Source organism: Phalacrocorax aristotelis, chromosome 3 (assembly GCF_949628215.1).
Source record: "Phalacrocorax aristotelis chromosome 3, bGulAri2.1, whole genome shotgun sequence".
Lineage (NCBI taxonomy): Eukaryota > Metazoa > Chordata > Aves > Suliformes > Phalacrocoracidae > Phalacrocorax > Phalacrocorax aristotelis.
Window position 1 is genome coordinate 83,028,975 of NC_134278.1, and position 24,621 is coordinate 83,053,595.

General features: G+C 39.4%; 1 protein-coding gene across 4 annotated transcripts in view; it reads left to right on the top strand.

The window, feature by feature from the left end:
* The first annotated feature begins 206 nt into the window (after nt 1–206).
* Nucleotides 207–24,621, top strand: part of PLCB4 (phospholipase C beta 4) — a 207,506-nt gene continuing 183,091 nt past the window's right edge. For 2 of the 4 annotated variants that reach the window (XM_075088220.1, XM_075088222.1), the window contains exons 1-2: nt 207–415; nt 20,371–20,431. Coding sequence is in view for 1 of the 4 variants with exons in the window: in XM_075088219.1 (XP_074944320.1) it covers nt 20,887–20,888 (2 nt within the window). In the remaining 3 variants the exon portion in view is untranslated. Of the gene's footprint in view, nt 416–20,370; nt 20,432–20,810; nt 20,939–24,621 lie in introns of those variants that run through there. The other 2 variants (XM_075088219.1, XM_075088221.1) reach the window with 2 other exon arrangements.

Consider the following 24,621-nt stretch of genomic DNA (forward strand, 5'->3'; position numbering starts at 1 on the left):
GCTGCCCGCGGCCCTGGGCGGCGGGCGGAGGCGGCTGCCCGCGGCCGGGGGAGGCGGTGAAGAGTGCGGCGCGGCCTGCCCAGGCGGCGGCTGTGGCGGCGGGGTTTCCCGTCTCCCCGCCGCGTTTCTCCGCGCTGCGGAGGTTGAGGCGGGCGCGGCGGCGGGGCCGCCGGGGCGGGGTAGGAGGGACGGGAGGGCAGCGCGGTGGGGGGGAGGGGGGGAGAGAAGGAAGGAAGGAAGGAGGAGCTGCCGCCGCTGTGAGGCGGGCGGGTTGCGGGGACACACACGCACACACCCCCACACACAGTGTGCGGAGGAGGAGGAAGGAGGAGGTTGTCGCCTTGGCGCAGCCCCGGCACCCAGCGCGGCGGGGCCGGCGGCGGCGCGCGCCCTGACTCCAGCTCCAGCAGCTGAGGTAAGGCGGCAGTGAGGGGCTGCGCGCGCGGGGCGGCGACTGTTGGGGTCGACCGTTGTGGAGGTCTGGCGGCGGCATCATCGCGCCCTTGGCGGATAGCGGCTCTGCCCGCCATCCCTCCGCCCCGCGCCGTAACCTTGGGCTCCCAACTCCGCCCGGGGCAGCCGCCGGGCGGCTCTGCCGGCTCCGGCCCCCGGCCTCGCTGCACTAGCCCGCTGCCTCTCAGGAGGTGGAGGTACGCGCACACGTACGTCTGTGTGTGTCTGTGCGGGGTTTTGTGTACATATGTGTGTGTGTGGCTGGTGAGCGAATGATTCTTCTCATCCTCGCTGCCAGCTGTGCAGCTTGCTGTAGTTTCTGAGTGTATCCGGATTTTGTCAGTGCTGGGCGGTGTGACAAATGTTTCTGTGTAGTTAAGTATAACTTTCTTGTGGTGTGATTTTTTTTTCTTTTCTTTTTTTTTTTCTTTTTTCTTTTTTTTTTTCCCTCGGAGAAATGAAGCGCCTTTTGTAGATTTTGGTTTTTTCTTTCAGATGAATAGAAAGGTCTCTCGGGATACAAGTGCTTGTGTCGCGTCTGTTTGTGTGATTTACAAGATGTTTTTAAATCACTTAAATTTCAAGGCGAGGTGCAAAAACAACATTTCTGTTTTGCCAGCAAACCTATGTACCGTATTTGATGCATGACTTTGAATTATGTGCAGTCGGACACCTGTTACTTAATCCTGTTTATCCTTTGCAGTTACAGTTACCCAGCCTCGGTCGTCTTTTTGTAATATCTGAAAATAAATTACAAGTATCTTTTTATGTTGACATCTACTAGAAACCCAGGAATCTAATGCATTTGTGAGGTATATAATGTATGTTAAGGAATACTTTCTCAAAGAGAGATGATTTTGGAAAGTTATAGGATAATCTTTATCTCTAGGGGAGTTTATATAACGTTAAAGTGTCCATGGGGATGCATCTGTAAGAAAGGTTACCAGTAGGGGCTACAGAAAATCAAAGTCTTGCACAGCATAAATCTTCAGTAAAGCATGCATCATGTTCTCTTAATGCATAAATAGTGTTCGTGTTTTCCAAACTTCACCTGATGTTGCACCATGGAATTTTCAGTTTAATAATTGGAGTTAATGAGGATCCTAGAGAAAACGTTGCACTTCTGATTCTGCAAGAGGATGGAGCAGATTCTTTCATAACACATTTGTGTTGATGTTGTATTCTCTAGTTTAATTGAGCCGTTTCAGCAAGCTCATGATGTTGCTTGCTTAGGTTTATTTTCTCTAACTTCTCTAAGTGTAATGTTGACAGTATTTGCAGGTTTCCCCAAGATCAAGGGTGCCTAATATTGCTATGTACAACAAAATAATTATTGTTATATAGAGCAGAATGATTTTGTATTATGTCTCTAAATACAAGTTGGGAACAGATTTATTTCTCTCTGCAACTGATAATTTCATAAATTAATTAAAAAGAAATTACAGATTTCAGGGATGAGAATTCTCTTCCGCAACTGTTAATACCACTCTGCCTTCAAATGTCAGTTTGATTAATCTCTTGGTGATATTGCTAAAAACCAGGTATTAATATGAAAGTCAAACTTCTGGTGAAAATACAACTGCATGTAGCTGTCAAAATAAAATTTTAAGATCCAATTTGATTGCTGGATGTGGATAGGTACTCACTAGAGTAACAATGCTCTTTGTTTTATAGACATGTGCCCACGCACAGGAGCTTTGTTCTAAAACAGTGTTTTCTGTCATGAATTTATGCATAACCTACACTCTCTGCTTTTTCTTAGCATGCAACGAAGAAAGAACCTTGAGGGGGAAGAGAGAAAGACCAAAAGTGGGAGGAGAGATGAATTTCCCTCACTGACAGAGGAAATACCTCTGTTATATATCATCCAAAATCACTGGTTGTGTTTTACTTTCACCTTTTCTAAAATAGTGGCGAGTTTTTTTGGCTTGATATACTCTGCTGACTTCTGTGGCAGACTTCGGCCATTTGTTCCAGTAATATCTGGCTGTGATGATGAACTTGGGGCTATGCTCTGAGCCTGTCAAATATTTGTTACCACTTTGTAGGAACTGATGGCTTTATTTTCACCAGGTTTACATATACTGTGTTGAAAACTCGTAGGGGTATAATTTCCATGCTTATTGAGATTACTTATTTTGTATTTCTTTTTCATTTTTTTACTTGTAATTTTTTTGTAGTCTACTGGCATTGCTTAGTGGTTACTTTCCTTGGTGTTTTTAACAGCCCAGTTGCTATTCCTTGCTGTTCATAATCTGATGAAGGCTGAAGTCTAAAACTTGTTTTAATGTTTTTCCTTAAAGCTGAATTAATCCCTTTTCCAGGGGAAAGGGAGAAAGTTGCAGAGGAATACTTACCAGAATTTTAAAAATGAGAACAAAAACTTAATGTGAGCATCTTGCCCAAGAGTGGCTAGATATGAAAATTGATACCTCATCAGTCTCGGAGAAGGCTGGTTTCCTCTATACTTTAAATCATCTGTCCCATTAGATCTAAGGAGTTGTTCTAAATTAGTTTAGAAGTGACATTTCCCAAATCATAAAATCTTTGGTTGGTTGTTAGTAGAAATCATTAGTAAAGGTTGCATAAGCATTATTTGCAGGATGGCTAATGAGTAGCCTGGGCTTAGTTCCATTTTCTCATAAATAGATGCATTGTGCTACTTCAAAAATTGCAAAATTGATGGCTTGAGTTCATTTGCTAATTTTGCAAGATACGTAATACATCCGGTTTTGGGAAGACTCTTTGTCTGCAGAGGTTGCACATAGTGGAGATGTTTATGACCCAGACTGTAAACTCTTTAAAAGTTCTTTGACTATGCTGTTTAGGACATCTTAATCTTATGAAAGATGCATGTGTAATGCTTACCACATCAAAATGACTTAAGTGCATGCATCAAAGGCTCAGATAGATATTATTTGGTGGGACTTTCTGAGAGCAGACTTTGTGGTCCTCTTGCTGGTGCAGGAAAAGTGTGTTGACTTGACTTTGTCCTGTGATTTTTGGCCTTTGTATTCCTAAAGATCTGACCTGTAGAAGGTTTGAATATATGGGATGGCAAAAGTGTAAATACCAAAAATGCTGTGCTTTGACATTAACCAGCCTCCTTTGCTTATGTTCTTGCCTTGTGAGCACTTAAGCTATGAAAATTTGTCTTGTTGGTCCTCACCCATCATCTTATGGTAGTGGTTTCTGGAAGTTTTGTGGACATGGATAGAGGCTTGTGAAACTGTGGAAGACAATGGAGTCCCAACCATTCTGGCATTAATTAATTAATTATGCCTAGTAGTAACTTCCATGTTCCAGGAAGACATGCTGATGTATCTGAGTGCCTGGAATAGGGCCACAATATGGGGAAGATTATCAGAACAGCCTTTTTGCAGCTGTTCTCAAAGTGCTAGTGCTGGGACTCCATAGTTTTCAGAGCAAGATGCTTCCGAGCAGTTTATGTGAGGCACAGAAATAGATGGTGCAGTACAATTGTTGCTTTAGAGATTCCTCTCCAGTAGACTTGTGGATGATCAGTTGCTGACCTTTCCCCTGAGATGTTGTCACTGCTGGGATCTTGGAGAAAAATCAATACATACATCCCTTCCTTTTGAAGATCTACATCAGCTTATATGAAGTACTGAAGTGCTGTGGTTTCTTCTGTCAGTACAAGTCATTCTAGGTATCATCCACTGAATGAAGAACTCATTAAAGCCATATGTGTGCAACAGCAAAAGACACTTAATTTTTGCAGAATAATGAAACAAAACTCTTCCTTTCCACCAGAGAGCCCAGCCCTTAGGCAGACTTACAAAGTCATACTGTCCTGTTTGTCTTGTTACTAGGCTTGGATGAATGGGATTTGTGAATGGTTGTAATGTTCTGTTTCACCTTTGGAGTTTGAAGAAGTACCAGTTGGTCTTTGTGTGAGAGCGAACATGTTCCTGGGGAGCAGTGCAGGTGTCACTGAAAGGTTAGGTTGCCTTAATGTAGCATATCTCCTCATGAGAAGGGAGAAATATGGGCTCTCCAGCTTTTAAGGCTGCTTGCCTTTTTCATGGTTTAGGCTTCCATGGCAGATGGGGCTATTACTTTGATCTTTCAGTGGCTTCCCATTCTTTTCCATCGCCAGTTACTGGTGTTGAGCCCAGTGTTGATCCTGTCCCACCAATGGCTAATAGCTGGTTGTGGGACAGACAGCCTAGATCAGAGACCATAGGTATGGTACAGAGCAGTCTCACCTGTCCTCCCCTTTTAATGATCAACTTGTTTAATGAGTAAGTGAATCTATAATCTGACTTTCTGTAATTGCTGCATGCTGTCTGATAGAAAATCTGTTCCATAACCAGTAAGTGCTTATAGTTCCTGATGTTGTCTCATCTTAATTTTTTTAATAGCAAGTGATCAAAACTTGAGTTAGGTTGGTGATTGGCAGCTGTCATATATCTAAAGTTAGGGCCTCACTTTCCACTTTGTATGGAACCTGTTATCATACCGTGATGAGGCCCTACACTTGGACAGTTAATGGTTTCTTGCTTGGTCTTTTCTCAAGATAAGAGTTTATTTCTTTAAGCAGTAACAGTAACTGGGAGCTATGGGTAAATAAGGTGAGACAGGCACGCACCCCTGCCCCCTCATTTCTGAAGAAGCTTGCTCTATTCAGTTGACTTTGCGGCTCTCAAATTGTAGCTTTCTTTGAGCTAATCTTGCAATTGGCAATTTTAGAAGACCATGAGAAGTCTGATGTTAGATGCTAGGTTCAAGAGTTACTGTGCAGATTGAAAACATTGTCGCTTTCAGATGTTGTACTTACAGATTATTTACTTGAAAAGTTTTAATCTAGGCTTGGTGTCTGTATTCTGTTGTTTTTATGTGTAATACCATCTGAAAATATGAAGAGAGAAAAAATTTACAGATGTCATCCACCTATCAAATAGTTATGTAAAAGCATCTTATATCTGCAGTTGGTCTAGCAATATGCCATCTGTATTCAACTTCAGAAATGTTTGCGTGCACTTTGGTAAGGAAGAAATGGGTATGAAAAAGGTATTAAAGAGTAAGCTATTTATTCTTGAAGTTATGGATAGATTTCTTTTTCTAACAATTTCTATATTGAACTTGAGCACACACACTCCTGCAGACTGGAAGCAATCAGTCAGGAGGTTAGTGACTGATAAAGGGGGCAAAAAGAGTAAGGACTTGAAAGATTAATAAGTAGCGTCTCTTGGATTGCAGTGATCTAGAGTTTCCACGATCCTGTGAACAGTGTGATGTTGTGGAAAATAACAAGTAATAAGGAAGGTCTTGTGAGATGTAAGCTGTGGTTTTGAACAAGATAGGTTGTGTGAAAGAGCTTTTCATAACAAAGTGGTAACTTTTCCTCCTTGATATTTTAGGCCATTCCAAAACTCTACAGGGTTTTCTGTTCCCATTTTTCTCCTTGAACATATTTATTTCTCATGCCTGAAATCGCCACGTCTCTCACTTGCTTTTTGGTTTTCCCTCCTAAGCATGTGGAGATGTTTGTTATTGATGTTGCTGTATCTGCTATGCTTGTTGCATGTACAGATCTTCTCTACTTTCCTCTTAGGTGGGGCTTTGTTTTAGATTCAGGATGCTTGTCCTTACATCTGTACTGCTGTTGCAGCTGCTAAAAGGAAATGTGGGGAAGAAAGGAGTTGATAGCTGTAGTAAGAGCCTATTTGTTTTGAAATATACAAATTAGGATAAAGGTTCTTAAAAAAATAATTTAAAAAAACAAACAACCAAACCCAACAATTTTGAATATGGGTAGCTTTATGGACATTGTGGTTTTTTTATGTAGACATGAGAGGGACATGTTACTCTAATTCTTACAGAATTCCCCTCGGGAAAGAGTGAGTGGGAATGGAGGATGAATGCCTTATTGGGAAGTAGGAAAGAGACCCATGACGTGGTTACTCTGGCTGGGCTAACGTGGTTTATTGAATGAAACCAAATTGGTATAATCCTTTCTGTGAAAGACCCCGATCAGTGAAGGAAAAGCATTTTTGAAGAAGGAGGGGTAGAATGGGATGAGGGGTTGGTTAATCCACAGTAGACTTGCGGCAGAGATGACAATGAAGCATAACTCTGTTAAAGGAGAGGTTGGGTGGCATGGTGTGGTGATGAAATGGACTGTGTATTGCTCCTAAACCTTGACTGCAAGGCAGAGATGGGCTGTTGGATGATTTGATTTGATTTTTTTTCCTTCAGATACAGTTCCTCAGGATTGGTGCAGATTAATTGGGCTCTCTGCTGGATTCATAGAGCTGTACTGCATATCTGACATTAGCAAAGAATAGACTGAGTAATTACTGCTTTCTGGTCTTTCAGTCTGTATTATTTGTGTACCGCTTCTCTAGCAAAATATGCTTTAGGAATAACTGTCATACATTAAATGACAAGGGAAGGTGGAATGTGATTGCAGGTATATCAGAGCAGCTTGCAAATTAGGTGCTGCAGTCTGGTATAAGAGCTGTTAGTCGCAGGTAATGCAAATACTTTGGCATCTCTGCTCAGCTTGTGATTTTCATGTTGGAAATCTCCTGTATCTGTGTATGCTGCAGGTGCAGGGGAGCTCTTGGAAATTCCCCTCAGTGTGTCTGCCATCCCTCACATGATGTGCCTAGCTGCTCTGATTGGTGAATTCCCATGCTGAAGCAGAAGGTGGGGGTTTCCAGGGGTGGGGAGGAAAGGAGGGGAGATCTGTGACCTTGGAGAATAATTGAGGGCTCAGATAGGGTGGTCTGAGTAGGGAGGAGATTCAGCTGCTGCTCGTTGTCCTGGCAGGTAGGACTGCCATATTCTCCCAGGCACAACAGCTGGGGCTGTGAGACCCTGGTAGGCTCTTCTCCTTGCTCTAGAGCTAGAAGTTGCCGCTGCTGTACATCTAGATTTACACTGGGGAAGAACTGTTGCTCCTGTAATCTCTCTGCTGCAACTGAACAGATAACAGTAATTTTCCTTTTTCCCCAAGTCCTTAAAATCTGGCAATATCTAGCCGAGTCTGGCTGTTCTTTTTGCTGATGCTCTGGTTTTCAGCTATGAAGTACATAGTGGCTTTTCATTGACCCGTGACTATAGCAGGTGGCAGGGAAGACAAATAACTTTTGAGAAGCCCTTGGCCCAGGCCAGAACAAAATGGATGTAGATTTTTAGTTGCACAGGCTGCTGCTTCCCTGCATTCAGATATCATTGGTATAATTTTGCTAACATCAAACAGACCCTCATCTACTTGGATGCATCCTAAAGCACTAGGTATGTTTGGCTCTGCATGCTTTTTTTAATTTCTCTTCTCCCCAGACTGAGGAAGTACTGGAATCTGCACAAATGCCTAACTTGGCCAACAGGTGCTGATAAAATGGTATCCTTTGAGATATCCTGATGAGAGCAGAAGGTTAACTTCTAAAAGTCATACAGGAATAGTTAGTAAGTGCGTGCCATTTTGTGTGTGTGCCTTTGTACAAGAAGAATCTAAATTAGTCTTTGCATCAGGTAATGGAAGTATTTGCATTGCTTTCATGGGAATGATAGCAATCACTTCCCGTGTTGAATTAATGAAGACTGAAACCTTGGAAGAAGCATATGGTACTTAACTGGACTTGTCCCAGAGAGAGTTAAAAAGTTGGCTTAGTGCCGGTCAACTTGGTAACCTGTATTGGTCCCTTTGTGAATGTATGTATGAATTGTGGTGCATGGGAGCAAGTTCTCTTTTGCAAACTTAGCTGTTAAATATCTTTACACTGAAAGACAGCTGGTGATCACTTAGTGTTCTGTATTGAGCTGTTAGTAAATATGTGTGGGCACTGGGGTGGAGAGGAAAAAGAAACAACAGTGATTGTCTTCTGTGTTTTGCTCTTCTCTCTAGAGAGCTGTGTGATCCTCACTATAGAGAATTGTTGAGTGCTGTTGTTCCTGTTGCATGCTTTTGGTTGATTGGTGTGGAAAGTATAAATCTTCATTTCTGCTAGTCTGGTCGAGTTCATTTAGAAGGATTCTTATTAATGAAGTCTGTACTGCACAGTTGTGGTCCGTGTGTGGATAGGGGAATCACAGCTCACTTAGACATTTATCTAGTAGTCCAGATTGCATATAAAAACTTAATAACCATTTCTCTGCTGCATCTTCACTTTCAGTGCTGATTCTTTCACTGAATTGCAGCCTCAGAAAAAAAGAAAATGTATTGGTCTTTGGCTACAATGACAGTCTGCCAGTTGATTTTGAGTGTGGTTTTTTTTGTTTGTTTGGGTTTTTCTTTTGTGGGGAAGAGGGATGTTTGTTCCTTTTTTTTAAAGGTAGATAAATGGTTCTCTCCAAGTTTTGTGCAGATCTCTGTGTATTAGTTTCTAACAGAGTTCCCCTGGAACTAAAAGCCTTGTGTAATGTAAATGCATTTCCAGATGTGAAGAGATGAAGTGTATGTTTGCAGTAATTCTTTGCTATATAAAAATGTTTATCTTGTAAATGCTTCTTGTATTTTAAAACACATAAGGTGAAAGCAATACTTATATGAGTAGCCATGAATTGGCATGAAGTAGACTACTTAAAAAAAGAGCTTTATTGCTGGGGATGTTTTTTATAATGATCTTTGTGACACTTCAGTTTTCAAAATTAAATCAACTGAATCAATCTGTCAAGATATGCATGCTCTGATTTTTTTATATATATTTGGTTTTAGTTATGCTCTGTTAAATAAAACTGTGCCCTGTAATCTTCACTGATGTTATCCTGCTTTCATTTCTAATTTATTCTTGAGAAGACACTGCTTGCTTTAACTTAGTATGACTACCTCCCCTCCCCACAGCAGAACAACTGAAGATGAATATTGTGAAAACAAAGATATAATCACAGGTATTTGATATGTTAAAAATCTATTGAATTGATCTGAAATTATGCAGAAAGATATACAGGTAGTTCTTCAGATAGTTCTAAATCGTCAGATGATTGATATGGTGAGTAGATTCCCATGATTGAGGTGCTGAGCAATGTGATGATTACTTTAAGGCTTTTGAAAACTGGAAAAAATTTTGATATTCACCAGTAGAAATGGCAGAGGGAATTGCATTGCTCTGTTAACTGTTGCATTATATGGTTTTTAAGAGGTTGGCTCCATCCCACTGTAATTTAGTGTCAGAATGTTCTCTGTGTATTTTCATGTAACTTTCATTCTCTCCTTTTTTTAAATGGAATTTTCTTTACAGAACACAATCTTAGTACAACAAAATATGAGAGATTTCCCAGTTACTTAAAATTACATTAGCCTTTTTGTGGGCTTAGCTTTTGAATGATTTGTTTTTTCTTTTCCCTTAGTAAAGGCTGGTGACATCTAAAAGAATAACCCCTGCCTTTAGCACCATTTAAATACTTGTGAAGACCTTCATGAGTAATTTGAAATTTTAATCAAAACTTGGACTGCGAAAGTGTTGCTTTGCCAGGTTAATCTGAAAGACCTGTGGATATATTTCTTCCAAGTGTTAGAGGTAGTAATTATCAGGATAAGGTGTCAGTTTTGTGAAGACCTGTAAAACTGTATACCTGAAAGTTGTAAAATTGTAGACCTAAGGTATTTGTTAGGTGAGGTACATATCTTCCTTAAAGTAATGGTAATTTAAATGATGATGACTGCTTTTCTGGTAATATTGCTTAATTTCAAAAAACGTTACATGGAATCCCTCAGTTACTAAGAAGCCATCTCATAATTTCAGTTAAAAAGTAGGTGCTTCTGTATACATACTTTTTGCCAAAGTTGAAGAAAAGATAATACTTTTAAGTTAATTTTAAATGATGTAAAGGAATTCTTATTTAAAGATGACTGAAAGAGGATGAATTTTTTTCCCTTCCATCTCTTCCTGCTGTCATCACATCTCAGGTTTTAGAAATGAAAGAATGTTGTCTTAAAGTTTTTGACAGGGCATTTTTTGCTTAACTGAATTGTCTTGAGCTCAGCTGGTAATTAGCACATCTCTTAATGACAGAAAGATAATTTAAACAGAGGTTGGCGATGTCTGACAAAAGTGTGGGTGTTTACAAGCATGTAACCTAAGTCCATTTGAACCTTGTATTCAACTGAAAATCACTTTGCACCTCATCTAACATGCCTTTTGGAAGCTTGTTGCAATTTATTTGTCCTTTTTTACTGTAATACTATTGCAGCTGGGTTTATACATCTGTAGTTTTATCAAGCAAGATTCATTGGCCAAATTCGTGCGTGTCCACTTACTGGTCTATTCCTTTCATCATTAAAAGGGAAGACAAGAGTAGAAAATTACTGTGAGGAATACATCACCAGATATGTAGTTTGTTCTGCTCTCAGTGCAGCTGTTTCTGAGCAAAGCCCATGAGATATAGATTAGTGAGATGGTGTTCTTTGAAGAACTGATGAGAAGTAGGGTATATAAACTCCAATGTTTATCTCAGTCTATCTTTCTTGTTTGGGCTTGATATGGTAAGTAGCTCTGTAGATCATGTCTAGCTCTGCAGTGCTAGTATTGCTTTCCCATTTGGGCTGTGTTTTGGCCTTGCAAAAGTTAGAACAAGTCACTTAATTCTTCCCTTCCTTGTGGGTTCTCATCTTGAGAAAGAGATGTATCTTGGAAGGTGACAATAAAATAGTAAAGCCTGGGTGATCCTTGTCTGCAGAGTGTTTTGACATCCTTTGGTGCTGTAGCTGTTGATTATTATTACTATTTTGTACCAGTGTACTCACTGCCTCTGAAAAGTTGACGGTTGCTTAATACCGATCAGAAGCAAAGCAGAAGACAGGAGGAGCGGGGAGGGGGGGAAGAAAAAGGCTATTCTGTCCAATGGATAATTGAGTATCTTTTGTTTCATTGGGGTTTTTATAATCTTGAAACTTGACCTGACGAAAGAAAGGTAACAAGAATCTAAATAGTGCCAGGAGTTAACCTGGCAGTAGGTATGCCATCTATGAGAAATAAAACTGACCTGAGTACAGCATGCTGCAGCTGCACAAACCCAGCCCTTCAGAATTTGAGATAGGATTAGATCAGTCTTCAGGTTTTGCAGGTGAAATACTTCATTTGGCTTCAGAGCTGCATCTGACATCATCCTATTGACTATACAACCAAGATAGGTCCAATTATTCCTTCCAAAATGAAGTGTATATCCACAAACTTGTCTCAAGATGCAAATGTTTCTGACTGTAGCACTAGGCTGACATGTACTTGCTAAAAATGCTCTTTTTTCAGGAAAAAGAAAGCCCCTTAGTTTGTGAGATCAGCTGCCAAAGACTGCACTTTTTCAGGATGGAGAAAAAAATGCTGAAATTGTAGATCACTGTATTGAGGCGGATATAACTTCTTAAAAATTAATTTCTAGCTCAGTTTCAGCAGAGCAAAGAGTGGCTGTTAGGACACATTTGATCCTGCAGTAAGTGTGGTGTTATTACTGGGTTAGAATACGTAACGTTTTGTGTCACAGGAGGGATAGGGGCCCAGCCTGAAAGCTCTTTCAGCTGTTTGATACCGGTTTGGTAATTCTACTGTCTACCCTTCTCCTCTCCCTGTCTTTTGCATATAGGCACATCTGGCTGAGGAGGACTTTTAAAATTATATTTTGTTGTTCTAAACTAGGGCTCAGGTTAAATACAGTAAGACACACACCCCACCACTCCCAGTGTTTTCATTATGGTATTTTTTCAATACTTATCTTAAATGTCATGATAATGCCTGACATGGAGGCTCATTGTATTGTGAACAATGAGATACACAATAGCCTTCAGAAGTGCACATCGGAACAATGTGCATACTTCCAGTTTAGCCCTTAAAGTATGAACTAAAGTACAGCACAATGTAAATGTCAGTTCAGGAATGTTAGGTAGGTTTGGTATGATCCCTCAAGGATTCTTCCTTCATGTCCTAAATTGCAAGGTTTCTGGGGCAGTAACTATCCTTGCGTTATTTATTTTATGGCATTTATTATAATGTGGCCTTTTTTTTAACCTGATTGGTACCTATTTGATGATACCTCAGATGAGACAGTACACTGCAACATGGTGTTTTTAACTAGAATGTATATATACACACACTATTTTATGCAAGTTAAAAAGAAATGGCATCCATGCTGTTCAGTTCAACATGCTGAAGTGTCTAGGGGTATAAAGCAGCTTTCAGAATGATTATGACAATTTTATATCTTTTAATATTCCAATTGTGGAGACTTCTTTTAGCGTGATAAGAGGGCTTTACAGAAGCCTGCAGTGTATGTGTTAGCAACAGGGAATCTGGTAAATTACTTCTTGACCTTGAGTTCCAATTGCTCCATTTCAAAATGTAGCAAATCAGGGGCATGGGCATGCTATGCCAGGACAAACTCACAGGAGTGCAACTTAAGGTATGGAGCAAGGCATTGCTCGTACTGTGTAGATGGACATGTCATGCAGTATCAGAGGCCATTTTGTTTAATGCCTTTGTTAAGGAACAGATCCAGCTTTGATTTATAGACCAGCAGTAGTTCCATTCTTTTCAGTTTTATCAGTATATTAAAAAAGGCTGCCTGATAAATATCCTATATCAAACTATAATCTTTGACACCAGTCCTCCAGCAAAAATGTAAATGCGCTTCTTAGGGAATCCTCATACCTAGAAATAGCACTGTGTAAACCTTGAAGTCAGAGCATAACTCAATAACTCAGGAGTGGGGTTTGTGGTTGGTGGTGTGTGTTTTTTTGTTTTTTTTTTCAACTGTGGACATAGTCTTAATCAGCAAAGCTTGCTTAAAGGGACACTCGCAAGTCAAAACCATACATACATACAAAAAAATATTTTTATTTCCAATGAACTGAAGTAGCTGCAGGTGTCAGGCCTGCCACTGAGCATCCCTGTTAATTTTAAAACTAATTTAAATGGGTTGTATTATTCCTGTTTCCTCCCTCTTTCTTTTAGTTCTGTGAGAGGCAACAAAGAACAAACTGTGAACAAACTACTGCATAGATGGGTGAGAAAAGAAATAGAAGAGACTGGGCAGAAATTGTAATCTAATATACAGAGCAGAGATGTGGAAAGATGTTTCAGCTCTTCTAAAAATTATTTGATGCTTTGCAGTCTTACAAAACTCAGTGATCTAATAGTGGTTCTGGAATCTTTTTTTAGGCGTTGTACACACTTGTTAAAAATGCGCTTTCCCTCAAAGAATTTGTAACACCAGTACAGCAGGGGCCTAGAGGTGAACACAATTCTTAGTATATAGGCAACAGAATGAAAATGAGGAACAATTCTAATTACATCTGGTAAATATCAGACTAAAAATGCAAGTTGCATGTTTTAATAGTTTTTGGTCAAGTGGGACTTGAAAGTTATTGACTTCCCCTTAAAGTGTAAGTTTTTACCTTGGGCAACCTAGCACAGACCAATACTACATACCATCACAAGAGATGTGTTTCAATAAAGCGTGTAGCATTGGGCAGGGGTGTTTGCACAATGAGGCTCTGTAAACCTCTGTTATAGATGTGTAATGCTTTGATCTGTTTACTGGACAAGTGAAAAATGAAACTGATGTCTCCCATTTTTTCTTTAGGAGAAACTAGTGGACAGGAAATCTGGCTAGTGGTATCAGATTTTGCCCCACAAAATTGTATCAGTTTTAAAAAAGAGGCATTGTACTTGCAGCTTCATGTTTAAACTCGGTGTCAAAACGATAAGGCAGAATAATGCGAACTGATGCAAACGGTTTTCTTACATGGATTTCAACTCCTGTGCTAGTATCTGGTAGAATATATTTATTTTCTTGAATTGAAATACAGTGTTATTTCTAGCACAATAATGCCACTTCTAGCTAGCTGGTTGCAGCCAGATTCAGAGACAGTAATAAAAATTGTTTTGAAATGTATGTCTGTTTAGTGTAATTTTTTCTTTTATACTTCACATTATTCAGTGACTAAATATGTTTACTTTGAATGGGATATGTATTCTAGATGGTAGAAGCAAGAAGCTTAAACTGTGTTTAAGCTAGCTGTAATTTAATTTCAGCTCTGTACATTTTTGTTGAGACAAGAAAAGCTGCTGGCATTTAGGCCTTGCAGTACATTTTGAAGTGACTACCAATCGGATTCTGCTATGGAATTAAAACAAATTGGAAAGCAGAGTGAGAAGGAGGAAGAGATATTTGTATGAATTGAATGTCTATAGCCTGTGGTTTGCCATCCTCTGTTGCTTTTCTTGATAATGTCTGGTTCTGTAAATGTCTTCCCACCACTTTCGTCTTGATTTTGCAGCAAAGCAGTTTCATTGTGGTATAACATCTGTTAGCATAAAAATGGTTGTAAATATATTGCTGCATCTTCACTGGGCAGCCCAGTAGGAAGGAAAGAAGGGATGGGAGTATTCTCTAAAAAAACACAGATGGTTTTAATAATTAATAATGTTCTGTGAAAATAGTTTAAAAAAAAGGTATAACTTAATATGACTGCTGAAAAAGGGACTGTATGAAAAAGCTGAGTGCATCTCTGATAGCCAACCCTTCCAAATGTACCATTAAACTTTCCTAGAGGAACATACCTAATGCGATCAGCTGTGTACTTTCCTGTGTGTTATGGGACAAAGAGGTTTGGATAAAAGGGCGTGCCCTGTCTGTGTTATTTTGAAGTGTATTTTGTAGTATGACTGATACTTAATTATCTCAGTAAATAGTCAAGGGGGAAAGTAATGCTGCTTAATCCCTTTCTCTTGCTGTTACAAAGGATTGGGATAATAAAAGTGTACATGAGAACATGCCATGCTGGAGTTGCTTGTCTACATTTCAAAACATGAATGACAAGGAAACAAGCTCCCAGCTTCTGATACATGGGGCACATCTTAAAAAGAATGACTGAACTGCAGTAGGATTTCTGTGGTGATGCTGAGCTTTTGCTGGAGACCTCGGATGACTGCATTTTATCTTACTGATTTTAAAGTGCTGGCATCTGGTGGCTTGCTGGCCTGAAAAGGAGTATCCATCCTCTTCACATCTTTTCACCTGCTGCATGTTCCCCAGTGCCTGCACTGGCTGCCCAGCTGCACGTTGGACTCTGGGGTTGCCCCTTAATTTCTATTTTCTTTGGGTATGGTGAGACACCTCTGAACTTCACTCTTTTTTTATGAAAATAATTAATTTCATTGGCCCAAGCAGAGTAAAAGCATTTGCCCGTAATTGAGTTGGATTCTTTGTAATGCCATGAGCGAAAGTTTGGATTGTTAATGCTTTTATCAGCAGGGAGTAATTTCATAGATTGAAAATCTCTTAACTGCAGCACAATAATTTTTGTTCCAGAGATTTACTACAGGTGACTGTAAAAAGAGTACTACCCCTTCCAGCCATCCAGCCCCCCTCCAGAAAAACCAACCAAAACCCCCCCCCCCCCCCCCCCCCAAAAAAAAAAACAAACCACAAAAACCAACAACCAACCCACCAACCAACAAAACCCAGAAAAACCCAAAACTTTTTTGTTTGGGGTTTTTTCCCCCAACGACCAAAGAAACCCAAACAAGCAAACATTTGACTGTCCTAAAACACAGGCAGAACTACCTGCAGGAACTTTACGGTAGTGTATAGTTGTTATGTCCAAAATACCATGAAATTCTTTGACTCAAATTGTAGATTGTTTTTCCTGTGTTTCTTAGGCCTGCATGTCGATAAGTTTGTAGTACGGTTTCATATTGCACAAATACTTCTGTTGTATGTGGCTTGGCTTAACTTCTGTGGTTTTATCGTATAAATACAATTAGTTCACTGCAGGAAGAAGTCAGATTTTATTATTTACAATAATTTTGGAGACTGTACTTAACTATTATTGATAGATATGTTTTTCCTAAAGTATAATTTCTGGGCTCCTAATTATTTAGGGTCTGTGGAAATAGTCTGCCTGTTTCAGGAATTCAGTGTGCTGAATCTTGCTCTGCAAACACCAAGAAATACTTTTACTTTTCGATGTAGCTAGATGCATCCCCATCCTGAGTCAAGAACTCTCTTGACTCATGACTCCATGGCTGGTGTCAGATGTGGGACTAGTACTAAAGGCTGTATTGTGTGTGGCACTAAAGGCAGGTCATGTACTTTATTTGTTTAATACATTTCTGACTTAATTTAGTGACATTAAATGTAAGTCTTTAATAAAACCATGTGGTTTATGAATTGGATTTTCACTGTGGTATTTCTTTGGCAGAAATGGATGAAATGTTGTTTGGGTTTTTTTACAGTTTCTGAAGTTATTGACCAATAATTGTGTTTAACTGTGTATTTAGCTGCTTCTTTTGTTTCTGTCAGTGGATCATACTGTCCAGTTTTTATTTACTTGGGAACAGCCAGCCGTGTGCCCCTTAGTGCCATCCAGGTCAGTATCAGTGAAGAAAAGGTGCAGAGTTATCTGGTAACTGAAGAGGCTCCCGATCTTGTGGGTTAGTATGTGAAATGTTCCAGAAATATATTCCAGAGGCTCAAATTATGTAATGCTTTGAGCAGGAAGTCACCAAATTGTGTGTAGAGTGTGTCACCAGCAACAGACTGTCCCTGGCAAGGCTCCACTCCAGGAAGGAGCTGAGGTTTCTCAAAGGCTTCACATGAGAATGAACAATTTGGCAGGGTGGCCTTTGCTAGAACAGCCTGCTTTATTGAAGGCAGGACCTGGCAGCACACAGCAGGGCTGTGCCCCGTTAGGAGGTAGGGGTCTGACATAACATTGTTTGGGTAAGTGTGGTTTCCTGCCCACAAGTGTGTACCAGCTGGCATTGTCAAAAGACCTAGTGGTAGAGTGAGAGGGATTTTTTTTTTTCCAGGTTTTTTGGTTTTGTGTGCTGGTGGGTTTTTTGTGGGGTTTCTTGAGTATTTTTTCTCCAGATCCTGAAAAAAATTACAAAGTAAGAAAGGACCTTTTTAGAAACTACATGTCCAGCTTGGTGTGTACAGAATTTAGGTCTACAAAATGTTAAAAATTGTGTGTCTAAAAATAATTGGATAAACTATGGCTGATGTTCCTTTTTAGCACAAAATGAGTGAAGGTTTGGTAGGTAGTGACTGTTTCAGAATAGCTGATATTGATGGACTAAAGTTGTCATGTTTAAGATTCTAATGGTCTCTTCCAAGTGGGTACTTTAATTAAAATGAGGCAAAAGGTTCTTATTGGAATTCTAAAGCGTCAGTCTCCTAGTGGCTAAATCAAGGAAGTGCTCTTTGTCCCTAGCCCAGTGTCCGTAGCTGGGACGTGCCTTCCTGCCAGGTTACTAGGTGCTTAAGTCATGTGAAGAGAGGGAAAGGAAGGCAACCTAGATGATATATTTAAGGTGACAGGAAACTTCAGGTGACTAGTCAAGAAACAAGTCTTGCCTTACTGAACAGTAGTTAAGACAGCTGTTGTGGCCAATTATGAACATTGGACAGTTCAGAATTTGATGTCTCAACACCTGGCTAGGTGTTCAGTTGCAACTGAGATCCTGTGGTGTCTGTCTGGTTAGGTGCTCAGGAAGTGAGGAACATGAAATTAATGATCCTTTGCAAAAAGTAGGTATCAAGCTACTTAAGACCAGCTTATTTACCTTTTTTAAAAAACTATTTGTTTGTTTCTTTGGAACAACAGATAAAATAGAAAATTCCTACAATTTTCACTTAACCTTTACAGCCAGCTGTGGAATGAAGGCTAAACCTGAGGCGGCAGCTGCAGTCCGCTTCCCTCCCCGTAGTTAGATTACTGTGAATTACAGATTGCTCAGTATTTCTGCCTCTGAGACTTGACTCTGACTCTGTTTCCCTCAAAGAAATACTTAACTGGTGAAAAGAAAAAGTTTTAGTATTTGCATAACTAAAAAGAAACTGATTTTTTTTCATTAAATTTATGAGATTGTACTCTTCTGTTTACATGGAACATGGACAATTTTACCCAGAAAGCTGTAAATTATTAAAACCAGTTGAGAAACAGATTCCGTTTCTGTTACATGCATTAGGTATGGTATGATGCTACTGATTACAGTGTAGCTGTGCTGGATTTTACACTGATGTAATCGTGTTGAAATTTGACCACAATCTGCAAGAGAACAAAATTATCTGAGGTGTGTACCTCATTGTGGACTAATAGAGTAGCTTGTATGCTTGGAAATATTTTTGTAATGTCTTTGTTTTTCCAGCAGAAACATATTTTGAATAGTGAGTTTATTTTAGCATTAAGTTGGCTTTAGCTGAAGCAGAAGTAAGTGTAAGGACACTTTTGTGGGCAGCTGTGGGGTGGTGGAGATCCAGTGATATCTTGTCACGTCATTATGAGCTACTGAGGCCAGCTGAAAATGAGAGACTTGGAGGCATCAGGAAAAAAATCAAACAAAGGCACTCTGTAGTCTTTTACAAGAAGAGCACGCTGTCATTATTTAATAAGAACAAAGTACCTAGCCATCATCCTCTTAAAGTTTTTCCAAAACATAAATAGACAACTTGGGACAATTCAACAGAACAGGAAACTCTTTAACTGCTCTTATTGCTGTAATTGTGATTGCCGTCGTTCTTAGTTCCTTTAGTGTACTACTTGGGCGTTTTATGCACTGTGAGTATTCAAGGCAAATGCTAGACCTACAACATTCTCTGGCCTCTCTTGGTTGAGACCCTTCTGTTCTAGAACCTCTCTGTTTCTAATCTTGCTGAGGCTTTTTCTTCTTTCTTTATTTCTCTCTTCTGTACCTCATAAAACTTAAAAGGTATCAGGTCAGATTTAATCCTGAGTATGTGCCTAGTGGATGCCTTCAATTATGTTTTCATATATTTTACTTTATAGGAAAAAAGATGAAGTTTAATGAAAGAGAAAAATACAGCTTCTCTCCTAATGTGCAGGAGCTCTTGACAGAGATTCGAGAGAGCTAGAGTTAATTTCATATTATTGTCAATGCTGACCACTTGTTTTTTCTTTTAAAACATCTTCTCTGTAATACATCAATTTCTAATGTAAATTTTGATTTGACTTTGTTTTTGAACACACTTCTGTCCTTTTCATTCCGGTTTCTATAAATCTGCTGCTTTACTTGCTAAGTGGCTGTTGTGTTCATGTCCACTTTAAGCTTTCATACAAATGACATAGAAATAATTGAGTTTGTGCATTTAAAAAAGGGGGGGGGGAAGTAACAGCAAAGCAGTTGGTATTATTGATGCAGGTGTGACAGCCACAGGATCTGCACAAGTGCTTCCTCCGAGGAAGCTTGGGAAGAAGTCAGATTTTCTTTGAAGCACTCAGCTTTCTGATGCACAGAGTATGTTGCAGAGGATGAAAATACTAGAATGTCACTAGAACCCTGCTCTGACCCTATGGCTGCCCTGATGTCTGGAGCAGAGGGAACAATGTGAATCCCTTTACCCACTTGTGCTGCCCAGAAGCACGAATTGTTGAATGCCCCTGTGCTGCCAAACCCCTCATACAAATAGAAGGGGGAAAGACACAAGTGGACATCAGTGAATTAGCTGATGCTTTCATCCTTCTAAAGTGTTGGCAAAAGCAATGGGAGATGTATGTTTTAGCACTAATAATGATGGTGTGATTTACTTTTTACCCAAAGCTGGGATGAGAAAGAAACCTGATTATATACCTCAGAATAATTTCTTTTTTTCTCTGCTCCTGACACACTGCTCCATTCTTGGCCTCCATTGTGTAGGGTTATTTTCTAGTTTTAAATGCTTGGAAGAATGGGTACTATGTTAGTTTTACCTGCAGCAATGATGCTTTTGCTTAGACAACAAAGACAAAAGGGAATTTCAAAAGAAAATTAATTTCAAACCAAAAACTCGCTGAATGTGCAATATTTGTGCTTGCTATAGTATACATATTCTGATCCATATGGAGAAATTATTTCTGGGTGAAAAAAAGGTCCTGAAGTAATTCACTGTGTTTTTATTAGGTAATTAAATACTAGTATACACAATTAAGGCTTCCTTCTTTCTTTTTTTTAGGTAAAGGAAGACGTTCTCTACAATGGAAACTTCTAAAGAATAATTTCTGATTTTTCAAAAGGTATGTGTTTTTCTGTTCTTTTAATATTTGTGTTTTTTACCAGAATACTTATCTCAGATTTAAAATAGGGTTTAATGTTTCACTGCTGTGCTGTCCATCTTAGTAGAGCGAGAAATGTAATCTGACAAAACAATGGTTTGGGTTCACGAGAGGAGAGAAGTTATTAGAAATTCAGGTCAAATCTGCAAATTCAGTTTGCTGCGCTCTCCTGAAAACTAGATGCCCTGACACAAGAAAGGAGTATGTGTGCAAGGATGATAAGTGACACAAACAGGTGGGGGTGTTCTAGGTCCTCAGTGGCCTCATCTTTTTATAGTAGCCTAATGTTCTGGGAAGTACAGGTAAGTAATAAACTGATCTTTTGTTTCCCATCCCTCAGGTCTGACTAAACTGCAGCGATATTGTGGAGCCATTCTTAAAACAGCTGCAAAGGCAATTTAAGTGTTCTACTCTCTATGTATGTATTCCAGCAGATTCTTCTCACCTCAAATTTGTGGAAAACTGGTGGTTGGTAGTTTGTTTTTAAATACTTGGGGTTGAGTCACTTGCACACCAACTTATGTTCACTTCATACGTACTCATAGTCTGTAGTTTTATAATCCCAATGGCATCAAGGATTCTTACTCTGTTGGCTTCTGCTGTCTAAAAGCTACTTTTTCTCCAGAAAATCAGCACAAAATTCCACTTGTTTCAGCATCCAGGCCTTAAGCAGGCCCAGAAGGGTTGGTGAGGCAAATGCTAGTTTCTCAGTAATACTGAGTTGAGAGCTCAACCTTGCCCTGTTGGGCAAGCCATTCAGTTTAGCTTAAAGTAGTTCTTTGATGCCTGTCCTCACGGCACAGGAGCAGAGCACTGCACATGCAAGTAGAGTGTAGAACTTCATTCACTGTTCTTTCTACTGAAACTTTTGTACATGACCATGAAGAGATAGTGCATTTACTTTTTGTTGCTGATATAAAAATGTATCTAAATTTACATCAGAATTCTCTGATATAATCTGAGATGATTTCTCACATGAGGAATCCAACTGCAGATAGATCTGTGGTGGGGGGATCTTTCACAAGAAAATTTCAGTACAGAAAAAGTCATTAACAGCAAAGGCTATGGTTGTGCTGGTTTTCTAGAATTTTAAAATTAGAAGTAATGGTACAATGGTTGTAGGCAGTGCTTTACATACATAAAACCTTGGTGTTAAATTCCACTTTTGTTTTCCTTATTTTTCACTTCTTGATTTTTGGTTTATCCCTATGTTCTATACCACAAGGATTTGGGGATTCATTGCACTGTGACCTGGCATTCTATCATGATTGGTTTGTTTATTTGTAACTAATAAAAACAATTCTTCTGTGGGCACAGTACTGTTTGCTAAAATAACTAAAAAAGAGAAAATTAAACCTACGTTCACCAGGAATAGCTTTCGTGGAAAGTAGAAACTACTGTAAATATTTCCTTAGAGCAAAAGTCTGAAAATGCAGACAATGTTGACTTCCTATCCAGGTGTAAGCAGTAGAACTTTTACTAGAGATTTAGGATGGAATCATACCAGTGGCAGAACTGCTGGGTCAATTGTCTCATTCGTTAAAAATCAATAAAGTTGGAGATGAATCAGTTTACCTTGAGTAGCTGTTGCATTTGAGCATCTTGCATGCTTTCAGAGCAAACCACTATGAAACAGAGGGAAAAGCCACTATGTATGGAGTTAGGTGAAGGAAGAAGTTAGGGATGTTGCTTTTCATTTTCCACTTGGACCCATTTTTAACCATTTAAACATAGCATGCATAAGGCTATGCTGTAGGTTTTAAACAACATGTTGAAAGTAAAAGACTTCAAAAGCTTCTGGAATTTGCTTTTCCTTTGTTCCAGAACGTCTGAATTTACATCAGGTAGATGTGAAGAGAAATTGGCTCAATAACAAAACAAAACCAAAACAAAAATAGCCCCAGGCAGTCACAATTTGTGCAGTCAGTTTCAGGGTCTGTGAGCAGTGTACTGTAGTAATACTAGTTACATAGAGGTTTTCAGGCAGCAAGCATGCTAAAACATCATATTATTAAAGGTTAGGAAAGGCCATCATGCATTATTGTCTCTTTAATTACAGTGTCATTCTAGACAGTATTTCTTCAGAAGATGAGGTCAGCCAGTGCATCCTTACAGGTTTATTCTGTTTATGTAGTGGTGGGAGGATGGGTGTGAAGATGAGAGATGTTGCCTTTATCATAACACATCATTACCTGTAATGATGCTGCCTTTAATGCCATCAGGAGCTGCAGGAACTTTTTCCCCCTCCCTGCTCTGAAAGAGATGGAGCTGAAGAGAGAACTAGCTAAAAAAAATTTTTTTTTTATAAACTATGGTTTCCAACACTACTGGAAGGAAGGAGTGCTGAATCTCTGTCAAAGTCTGTAATGTGAATCTTGGCATAATGTTCACTGGGCATTCCTGACTGGACTGATAATTAAAACAATGTACTGATTATCACAGTTACCTCGTTGATTTTATTCATCACCACTTTTTAGTTGGTTTTTATGGAGGTGAAATAAGATCCCTGCAGTATTTTTACAGGTTAGAATTGCAGTATTGATTGGTAGATTAAATGACAGTCAGATTATTTGGCATGTGTATTTCTGATGAAATTACTTGCACCCTTGTGTGGGTACTCGTGTGCCACTCTGTCTCAGATGGGGACCTAAGAGTAGCATTCAGCCCCAAAGGTATTCTCAGTTATCACTGTATCTTATGTTCAGTAAGATCCAGTTATGTGCTGCCTGTGTTAATCCTATTTATGTGATGGTGAACTTGGTCATTAAAAAAAAAAAGAATTATATTTACATGGAAAATAAGAGTCTCTGATTTGGGTACAGCCCAGCATTATGGAAAAGAGTCTGCTAATAATTCTGTTTAGGATTTAGCAGCACACTGGAGCAGTCTCTGGTTGACTCTGTTTATCCTGTAGGCAGGCAATAGTTGAATTGGATTATGGTGAAAGAACATGAATAAATTTCTCAAACTGATGTCTGACTCTCCCCTACTTGGAAAAAGTTGGAATGCCTTCTTGACTGAATGAAAGTGAAGGGAGAAATGCAGATTGGAGCAATCCCCAAATATAAGTTGAACTGTAAAAGAAAGTAAGGATTCCCACTACTAAAATGCTGTCCATTAATGTGGTTTAAAGATGCTTTTGAATAACTGGATCCTTAGCCTGGAATTTAAGAGCATCTAATGGACTACAGGTTACAATCACAAAAGGTCGGCAAGAATATTAGGAGCTAGTGTTAGGCATATTTCTGTGTGTTTGACTTTCTTTTGTTTCTCTTTTACCTGTTTCTGTATGTTCTGCAGCTGTGCAGTCTGTATTGAGTTCTAATTTTAAAAAAAGTACTTTCTGTATTTATCTTTTAGAGTTACATTAAGGAAAATACTGGGGTACTGGCAGGTTCCTTCAGGGTAGCAGTTCTTATGGTGTAGGTAATGAAACAGGCTTGAAGAGAGATACTCTCAACCATGTTCTTCCAGGTTATATAAATAGTGTTTGTCCACCCTGCTGTATATTCTGGACTGAAACCTGTTCGTCAAGGGGTCTGTGTGGTCTGTTGGACCCTGGCAGGGTGGGGGCAAAGGGCAGAGCAGCTGAACCTCAAGGCTGGTAGAGCGTAGGAGTGAAACGATACAACTTTGTCTTGTGTTCAAGAAGATCAGCAATAGTACAGTTAAGTGTTAATGAAGTTTTCCCTTACCTTTGTGGTTGCAGAAATAGAAGACTTGCTACTGGCTCTTCTAAAACCTAGGTTCTTAAGAGTATTGAATCTTAATAAAATACGTCTGCTGTGATCTTTATAGCTGAAGCAACTACTGTCTTTGCTTTAAGAGTTGAGGGAGTAGTTGGTAGATTTGCATGACTAACTTGTTGGCGTTTCTTGGGCGTCCAAAATAGTGCCATATAGCCACAGACATAATCTTGTATCTGTGGAAGTACTGTACGTGGAAACACAAATGCTGTTAATGTGGTGCTGCTCCCACCAACATACTTGTAAGAATGTACTGTAACTTCTAATGTAACATTGCTACTTGCTTTACTTGAAAAGACCAAACCTTGATGAACTTTTTTGTATGTAATCTTTCTGCTACAATCACAGAATTATTTTGTGCCTGTTTTCCTTACTCCAGTGTGAATCTACACTAACTCCATTTGT